General features: G+C 38.1%; 1 protein-coding gene across 1 annotated transcript; it reads right to left on the bottom strand.

Moving 5' to 3' along the window:
- Positions 1-1,028: 1,028 nt before the first annotated feature.
- LOC103774985 (non-specific lipid-transfer protein) lies at positions 1,029-9,487 on the bottom strand (the record flags this gene model as incomplete). Its single annotated transcript, XM_008942427.1, has 10 exons — positions 1,029-1,136; positions 2,441-2,588; positions 3,391-3,541; positions 3,846-3,932; positions 4,186-4,249; positions 5,129-5,255; positions 6,288-6,352; positions 7,287-7,418; positions 8,763-8,834; positions 9,433-9,487. Coding segments are annotated over 10 exons (1,009 nt in total), but the record flags the coding sequence as incomplete, so codon positions are not given.
- Positions 9,488-10,216: the final 729 nt, after the last annotated feature.

Here is a 10,216-nt window from a genome sequence, read left to right as displayed (position 1 = left end):
AATTGGCAGGTTCCGGCTGCGCCCCAAGGAGAGCATGTGTACCGGGCACAAACTGCCCTGGAGCCGTTTGGAAATTTAGGGCGACTCATAAGACACCTGATGAGCCTCAAGACCCTTTCATAGTGAAACTCAGCGGACAGTCTGCCGACATGTCGTTAACGGCTCTCCCCCTCAGCCTGTGGGGACAGAGGCACCAATACCTCTAATTGCCTCCACATTTATCAGTGGGGAGCTGACAACAACCCCACACAAACCTAGCAGTGCCATGCAGGGTCCCCCAGCCTCACTTACCTGCAGCGTTTTACACCCAAAGTCTCCTTATGCTTCCCCCTACACTAACTTCAGATTATCTGTCAACAACTGTTTAGTTTAAGGTTTGTTCTTTTACAAGGTTTCCTCCAGTTTTCTGACAATTTCTCATTGCCAAACAAGGAAGGTGAATTATCTTTAGAAATCCAAACACATTGTATCCAAAAGCCAATTCATTTGGGAGCAAGCATAGCAGTGTAAGTAATGATGAGCTAATAATTGAGCTTCTTTTGTAAACATCAGATAAATATTTTGACATCCAAGGCTTAACAGAAATACCTTTACAGGTAACAAGGGTACAGGCTATTCAGATGCAGTAAACATCTCCCAAATCTGAATTTAAAGGATTACAACATATGAAAAGAGTTATTTAAACCAGCAGACGTCGTACTATTGTGCAGTTATTTAGGAAAAAAGTTAAGCTGCTTTGCAGGTTGCTTTAATAACAACAGGGCGGGGAGGGGGGGAAGCACTATAAAATGAATTAAGCATTAGTGATGAAATTCACACTCCAAGTCTGTTTGCTTTGAGCAGTCCTACGTGGTCAGCCTGCCCTAATGCTTGTGTTAGTTGGAAGAGAGAATCAACCCCAGAGCCTCCTGCTAAGCTCCTGAAGCCCTCCCGTTTCATGCAGACAAACACAAGCGGGAGGCACCTGCCTGCTCCAGAGCTGTGTCCCCTCTCCAACCAGCATGATTCAGGGAAAGGTTTTTGCATACCTGTAGCACCAAGAGGATGTCCCTTTGAAATCAAGCCACCACTAGGATTAATGACCCATTTTCCTCCATAAGTGTTGTCTCCTCTGTCAATCAGGTCACATGCTTTTCCTACAAAACAGTATTTATAACAGAAAAATATTGCTTTTTTGGTTTTAAGTGATGTTTTCAATTCTACTGTCACTTCCCAAAGACGTTGCATGTCAGTCAAAATCTAGGGAATACTACACCACAGATTTTACAAAGAGCAGACTGAAATGAGCCAAACTGCATTAATTAACACCACTTGCTTCTATCACTGGAGAAAGCCTGACATGAAAAGGAAGCGGTAGGGGTTTACACAAAAGGCTTTTAAAATTTGCTGTTGAACCATTTTGCTGCTATACAGTATTAGGATATAATCAGCATAATGAAGCTGTTCATTATTTTATTAACAAAACTGCAGTGATAACTGGCTTTTTTTTTTGTAAAAGGGCCAGTTGTAATTTGTAACCCCCAAGACATGGAGGTCCTGGTGAACTCCAAGCTTTCAGTCAGAAAGCTTAATACAATGCACCATCTAGTGATAGAGTATGATATTTTCTCAAAACTAGTTAAAAACAAATTTGAGAAAGATTACATTGGATCATTATTTATGCAAAGCAAGAATACATTTAGAGGTCAAATACTTCAAATACTGAAGTAACAGTTCAATGCAGTATTTATTTGAAAACAAACAAAACCCTCTTCAGTAGAAAATATTGATGTTTTGACTTACATAGATAGAACTGAGCTCCACTGCCCTCTAACCTGTTGTAAATCCACTCACTTCAGTGACATTGAGCTCATCTGGGCAGACTGAGCATTGTTACACTGTTGACTTTAGAGGCATGTTCACAACCTGCCAACAACTGTTTTCACAGGCAAAGGCATTTCAAGATTTTTTTTAAAAAGCCCTATCAAAGATAAAGAACTTGGTAAGGCCCACTAGAGGCAATTCTTGTCCAATTTTACCTTCTTAAAAGGAAATACAAAGATGGAGGGAAATCTTGGGCTAAGTATACAGCCCTGAAAAAGAGGCATAGTACTGAGAAAGTTCATAAGAGTCCTTTATTTCCTTGCTCTACTTGCTTAAAAGAGCCATCCCTACACAAGCTAGCTGTATGACGTCATGTAGTTGTCCAACACTAATTTGCCTTGTGCATTTCTTCAGAAATTGTTATAGCACACTCCCTTGTTAAACTAACTGTAGAGCTTGCAGGTCTTCCTTGTGTTAGTACAGTAGTAAATTGCTTTTCCCTCTTTACAAGGTTAGCTAATAAGACTTACAAATATAGAAGATCTGTCCAGGAGACAACTCAAAGTTCTAATTGTGTGAAGAGACAAAAAGATATTTTTAATGCTGTCTACTTTAATAAAACAATGATCTCTATTACCTTCTGGACAGAGTCCCAGAGCTTCGTAGGTAATGAACTCATTAACTGAGAAACAGTCATGAAGTTCAATCACATCAACATCTGTTGGTTTCAGGCCTGCTTTTTCAAAACATTTTTCTGCAGCTTTTTTGGTCATATCATAGCCAACCTGCAACAAGAAGAAATGATACGTTAGAATGTCTCTAAAGTAACATAACTAGCCATTTAATTTCTACACTTAAAACGTGCTTCTATATATCCTGTAAGTGAAAGGAACTTGCAGGAGGTGGCATTCTCATTTATTTTAATGCATCACATATCACAGAGTTTATTATTCGTATGGTATGAATTGTACAGAAATAAATATTACATTCAAAGTCTCACTGTTGGCACGTGGAAACTTTTCTGGGGAATATTCTCTGTTTTCTCAACCTTGCTCACGGACCAAATTGCCTCTTCATGTGACTTGGACTAAGAGCCTTGAAACAAATCCTCAAACTGTTGTGCTACCTTTTTCTATTAACCATCTGACTAGAATTCTGTCTGAAACCCAAACAGAACATGGCTGCAGTAGAAACTATTGGGTATTCTAACAGTTTGACTTACATCCAATTATTTTAGTCAATTTGCAGTAGGATCATAGACATAAAATAGTTATAAGTTTCATTACTTTTATAAACAGAGAAATTAAATAAATGTTTCTCTTGCTTTTCAAATTGTTTAAAAAGTAGCCTTTAAATAATTTGTTAAAAACTTTGTTAAAAGACAGCCTGTCTATAAATGTCTTACTGTTATTCCACCACCACAGTCTTTGCTTACTCCACCTGCTCAAATGAGATTACTTTTACATTCACCACGAAGTATAATTTGTTTGCTTACTGACACAGAAATGTCTACAGTACCATTAGGACTTGCAGATATTAAAATAAAATTAAAATAAAAAACCCTGAGAGGTATCAGGGAATACCTACCAACTTCATACAACTGTTTTCTTCAAAGGTGCTTGGATAATCGGTAGCCATCACCTGGGCTAGAATTTCCACAGCTTTGGGCTGCAGTCTGTGCCTTTTCACAAACTCCTCATTAGCCAGAACTGCAGCTGCAGCGCCATTTGATGTTGGACTGATTGAAAAAGAAAAAGAAAATAGTCATCATTCTAAAATAGTAATGTCAATCTTCCATTGACTTTTAATACAAACAAAAAACCAAAAAGGATTAATGAAAAACCACCGTCTTTGGGCTGATACCACTGAAACTGTGAATCCCATCAGTGTTTGCTGGACAGAAATTTCATATTTGTTTTATTTTTAAGAAGTTTTCTGTAAAGTTTAATTCACATGCCAACAGACATTTATTTAAATCCATAACCCCCCCATATTTGTCTTAACATCAAGATTTACTTGACAAGACTAAGTCATTTCCTTACCAACACTGTAAGACAGTCAAGAAATCAAAAATTTTGCGAGACTGCAGAACCTCCTCTAAGGTGTACTCCTTCTGGAACTGGGAATACCTAAAAAAACACACAGATGCCATCTTGCTTTTAGCACAGCCACTAGCAGTAGACATATTAGTATCACACTATTAGGCACCTCTAGAGCTCTTCTTAGAAAGTATAAGGCACTGGATATAGAATGTATGCTGGGTATGATTCTCACTCCATAATAGAGTACATTCTGCAAAGTATTTCTAAAAATAATACTCAGATTTGCATGAATTTTTTTAACAGCAATACATTCAATGTAGAGGTCGAGTGCATCACTCACGGGTTCTTAGTTGAATGGCTATGATTCTTCCATGCAATTTTTGCAAAGTATTCTGGATTTGTCCCTAGGAGGGGAAAGAAAGCAGTGCTGAAATATGTTATTTACCCAAACAATGCTAACGTAACCATTTTTAATATTGTGTCATGAGAATTTGACCTTTACAAGCATTTTACAAGAGGCTCATTGTTCCCAAGGCTTTCCTTAGAACTCAACTAGGTCTAACAGTTAGATAAAGACTACTAAACATGGTTGAGCTGTAGCTAACAGAACATCCCACTTAGATATTTAACACTAACATAAAAATACAGAAAATAAGTGCATTTTATTTGAGGTATTATTACTGAAACCTGAATGCTCATTTTCTATCAGTGCAAAACAGCTGCAGTAAAATATTTGAATCCAAGTCTAAAATTTTTCCATATTCTAGTCTAAAACTAAATGCAATAATAGATGCTCAGCAGGCCAGCCTGTTACTGGGAGCCAATTCCCTTGTCTGGTGAGGGGTAAGAAATGGCAGTGGCAGCAGCCTGGTACTATATAGTGAATCAAATACCCAAAAGCTTTTGTCAGACAATTCCATCCCAAGCCTATCTACCCATCCTAAGACACATGGGAAAAATGTAGGAAGTTATGCACCCTTATAGCCCAGACCTTACAAAAGCACAATTCATACCATTAGCATGAGCACCAGACATCCTATCACAGCCTTAATTTTGTCTCCTGATGGTTTTATTTGCCTACTATCACCAACTTTTCTGTAGAGAACTCTCTATCCAAATGTATTCCTGTATCTGTAAGCTGTAGATGTTGCAGTTGGCTACTTGGGTAGAAGAAAGGAAAATGAACACTACCATTTAAAAAAAAAATAAAATAAAATCCCTATACGTATTTTTTAAAATCACTTGATTAAAAGAGGACAATGAAAACAAGTATTTTCTCATACCATATCTCTCCATATGTTCTTTGCCAGCACTTGCAAACAACTGAGGTGCTATTGGAGCACTTTCTAAGCCGCGTTTATTCATCATAAGTTGCAAATGTTTGTCCATTGGGTTAGCTCTGTCTGAAAACTAAAAATAAGATAAATATTTATCAAGCAAGCTATAATTTCTTTTTCTTAACAACATCCCCACCAAAGTGCCATGGATTTCAAGCAAAACAGACGTTTTCCTGGTATTTTAACAATTCCACTGGACACTTTGTTGCATTTCAGTGACATATTTTGAAGCATTAGTGATTTCCCAACTAAAGAAACAGTAAATAAGCAGAATAGGCTTAATATTATAAACACTGTGCTGATTCATGGCAAGGATCATTCTTGTGTGATTTCTACACCAGTTATCATTTTCAGCAGAGGACTGCAGGTGCTCACTTTAAAATCCTACAGTTAACACAGTTCCAACTTCTAAAATTAATACTGTATTACTATTTTCAATGAAGCTTAGCTAAAATATCATAAAGTATGTTAAAGATAACCCTTACTCATTTCAATCAGTTGTTAAATTTAACATTTCTCACACAAACCTCTGAATATATTATCAAATTTGGCAGTTCTGTAGTTAAAGGACATACGGGTGCTAATATTACTTGCCATAAGACAAAATACAAAGGAAGTGTCCTCTCCCCACTCCTCCAGTAAAAACATAAGAGAAAAAGGTATACAGAGGCCCTTAGATCCATGGAAAGTGTGTTCAGTGATCAGCTGGGGAAGCATAGAGCCAGAAGACCCATATTCTTTCTCTGATTTGCTGTTTTTTGAGAAAGAGACACCTCAATTGCTCCATGTTTCAGTATTCCCTCTGGTATTTCCATTACTCCCTATTAACCCTGCCTTTAACACATTTGCAGCAAAATACTAAAAGCATGACAAACTACATAAAATTAATTCTAAGACATTCCATATAAAATTTGTATGTCATAGCTACAAGCAGAATGATAAAACTCATTAAAAGCTTCCACGGATCAAAATAATTCTTTGTTTTGTAATCACCTACAGCAACATCTTAAAGTGACTGGCCTTCAGGAGACTGTGCCTCAAAGAATGAGGAGGTGTTCTTCAGCTACCAGTGCAACAAAATGTTTAATGTGTTTCAGACACTTACAATTGAAGCAAGGGATCCTTTTGCCATCCTCTCAAAGCCAAGTGCCAGAACACAATCTGCCAAACCTTAAAATAAAATTTATGGCTGTTTAAACTACTACGTAATTACAAATAACATTATGTCCTAACAACTATTTAATGACAAAAAATACACACAAACACCTACCAGCTGCTCCTTCTCCTTTCTTCATTTTTGCAAGAGTCTCAAACAGGGGTGGGAATGGTATTGACACAAACATAGTGGTACTGAAGAATGAGAGATCGCTACCGGGTCTTGGTTTAAAATAAACTATTTGAGAGCAATTATCTTAGATGACCAAGCTCTTATATCACTGCTACAAAAACCAGAATGCTCATATAGAACGTTACTGTAGTTTTCATTACAGAAGCATCAGCATTTAAGCGACACAAGGTATCAAAGTCCACAGAGGAACTGAAGAAACAGAAGGGAACACTCATCTGTCAGTTCAAAGCACAGTCTGTAACAAGGCGTTCCTCTCTTCCCCTCCCTTCCAAAAATGGCTTAGTCAAACACTTGTGTTAACTTCTAGGCAAAAAAAGAAAATTAAGCTTCTCAGCAGATCCTTCGCTCCTTTTCATCCTGCAGTGCAGTGCCTTGCACTACTACAACGTGCTTGTTCTGCACCACTCCAAACAATTTGACCAGAAAACACATTAACTGGCTTGCTGCTTACTGAGTTCATAGAGGTTCTGACAGAGGGAAGGACATTTACATCCATATCCAGCACCTTGCAGCATCACGGACTTAGGCTCCTAGGTGCACGCAATTCTCTAGTTCACAGTGATAGTCTCACTCTCGAGTGCTTGGTCTTATATTTGTATATACAACTGATCAACCTTGTCAGCTGAGGGAGGCAGAAAACAATTTTTCCTATGAGGATAGGATGTCAACAACTCAGGGTACTCACACATTCACTAGTTTCATTCTTCATTCAAGTTATACTTACAGAAATGGAAAATATGTATTAAAACAACTCACCTCCTTCTACCAGTTGTCTGGCCATGAACAAAGCAGTTGAGCCAGTAGCACAGTTGTTGTTAACATTAATGATAGGAATGCCAGTTAACCCCAAACCATGATAGATAGCCCGTTGTCCACAGGCAGAGTCACCTTTGTATAGAAACACAATATCAAAACAAGGTACATACTCAAACTTCACCCACCATGTATGTGCAATGCCACCACTAAACTATAAACTTGAATGTTTTAACTGTCATCTCGAGTATGCCTCTCCACGGTGCAAAAATTTTAGAAACAAGATGAAAATCATCAGATTTTAGAAAGAGAAGTTTGTTCTGCTTCTGTGATAACAGGTCATGAATCAAGGGAAGGTAACTGGACTGAACAGAAACATCTTAGAGGTGTTGCTTGGAAGCTGCTGCAGGTATCACAGCTGACAGACCCTACTTCTGTTACCATAATAGTCTTTAATAGAGAAACAAGAAGAAAGTAAATGGAAGACTCTCCTTGGAATGGAAACAAAGTTCCTCATAATGGATATCTGATTTTAACTGCTTTGAAAAATACATCAGGCACCTGTGAACTGGAGTGGCAGGAAAAGGTTCCAACCAGTCATTCAACACTATCTCCTCTCACTTCAATAAGCAGTGACTGCAAGTTAAAAGCTTCTGCTACCAGTGTCTGCCAGAAACCCGTTTGAGGGCTGTGCTGGTTTATCTGGGGTAGAGTTAACTTTCTTCACAGAAGCTGGTACAGGGCTGTGTTCTGGATTTGTGCTGCAAACAGCACTGGTAACACGGGGATGTTTTCACTATTGCTGAGCAGCACTTACACAAAGTCAGGGCTCACACTGCCCCAGCAGTGAGTAGGCTGAGGGTGACACAAGAAGCTGGGAGGGGACACAGCTGGGACAGCCAACCCCAGCTGAGCAAAGGGGTATTCCAGACCATAATGTCACAGTCAGCATGGAAAGCTGGGGGAAGAAGAAGGAAGAGGGGGAAGTCTGAAGTGATGGCATTTGTTATGAGTGATGGAGTGTTGTTTTCCATGTTTGAACCCCAAAATACCCCTAGCAGGTGTCTTCAGCTCAAGAGCAATGGATAAACAAGCACATCCATTCTGCTGTACACACAGCATCACACAAAGAATAAAAGAAATTTGAAGCCTGTGGCCATAAATATTGTAATACTTAGTTTTGCACCACATGAACGAATACACCACCTGACCTTGCTGAAAGAGCTACTTGTATAAAATACACTTGCAATACAAATTTATGGAAGTCTTTCCATACCTGTGACTAGAACTGTAAACTCCACAAATAAGCACAGATCTGTGACCACTAAAAATATTTTTTTCTTTTAAGTCTGATACAGTTCTACAAACTGCCATGATTAAATGTCATAACCCAAAATTGATGGGACCCCCCACACTTTATCCACACAGATGTCTGCAAACATGACAGATGCCACGTCCCCATCAAATGACATTACTTACCATAGACGTAACCCACACATGCCTGCTTCACTTCTGAATAAGGAATCCCAGCATCAGCTAAAGCCTTCTGGCCTAAAAAAAGTATAAAAGTTAGAGAAAAGGTCAAAAGTTGAAGGGAAAAAAAAAAACAAACCAAAAAAACAGCAAAGCAGTTCTCACAACCATAACAAGGAAACCTAGAGTAGTGTGTATGATTCATGCATGCACAAAGAAGAAAAGGAGAGAGCTGTAAAAATTCCTTATTACATGATGTGAATGGCTAGTAGTCCTGAGTCTTAATTCTCATAATGGCCATTCTGCAGTATTTTGAGTTCTGAACAAGCTCCTTCATCAGAAAATTTATTCCAACCAATCCTGTGTTCACAGACAAAGATTGTTTGTCCAAATTAAAATATGTTTGAATAATACAGATAGGTATGAAATTATTTTATGAAACTATTTAAGTGTCCAATTCAATTTTAAGCCACCCTTCTGACTTCAGTACCGGAAGGCAATGAGTTGAAGGGGCCAGTTTTGGATTTTGTGAAAGTGTTCTGTTTTATCAGTTCTAGGTTTGCTTTTATATCCGTCTATTCACTGAACAGCAGCCATTCCTTTATCTGCATAATAAAAAGAGTAAGATTTAAAATAAATGTCAACAATCAAACTAAATGGTTTATTATTAAATTACCTGCCTCCTTAGCCATGTCAGGATAATCAACGCTGTTCTCATGAGGCTTTGTAAACTGACAAGATTAAAAAAAAAGGATAAAAAAAGAACAAAACCAAAACATGAACAAATCACAGTGAGATTTAATACATCTTATGCTCAAATTGGTGCATTTAAATTATTTACATTTAACTTAGAAACAGGTTTGTGTACAGTTGGTTTTAAAAAATGCAAACAATTTAATTTAATTGACCCAAAAGTCCATGCACAAATCTGCACCATTCCCAGGTGCTACTGCCAGACCCTGTGATGCCTAAATCTGAAAAACAGTGAAATTTTAGGGTAGCTAAGAACCATTTTTGCTCAGTCTTAAAGAAGACCCATGACTTGTATGGAGATGGGCACTAACCCAGGCCAAAGCCAGTGGGTGGGACAGAGAATAACTGTCATCTTCACCAGTCCATAATACCTGACACAATCTTCATCAAGTGTCATTGCTAAAAAAAAAATCCTCATGCTAACTACTTATAGGGCCACAAATTATTTGACATTCACTGTTAGTATATAAAAGTGATTTTGCTACCTCCTTATGCTTACCTGCCCAACTTCAGCCCTTTGTAACACTTAGCTATACTTTCTGTAGTGCCTCTTTTCCTTAATTTAGAGAGAGAACATTCATGCTGAAGGTTATAAGAAAAATAAGCCAGTGAACTGATCATTGTAGAAGTCTGCAAGAGCAACTGGTGTTACTTGGGCAAACAAAGAGGGAAGAAGAGCACTGACAATTTCTCCAATCACACTGAAC

Source organism: Merops nubicus, unplaced genomic scaffold (assembly GCF_000691845.1).
Source record: "Merops nubicus isolate BGI_N331 unplaced genomic scaffold, ASM69184v1 scaffold41466, whole genome shotgun sequence".
In the NCBI taxonomy this organism is placed as follows: domain Eukaryota; kingdom Metazoa; phylum Chordata; class Aves; order Coraciiformes; family Meropidae; genus Merops; species Merops nubicus.
The sequence above is the reverse complement of the archived record's forward strand: the minus strand, read 5'-3'. Positions and strand labels throughout refer to the sequence as shown.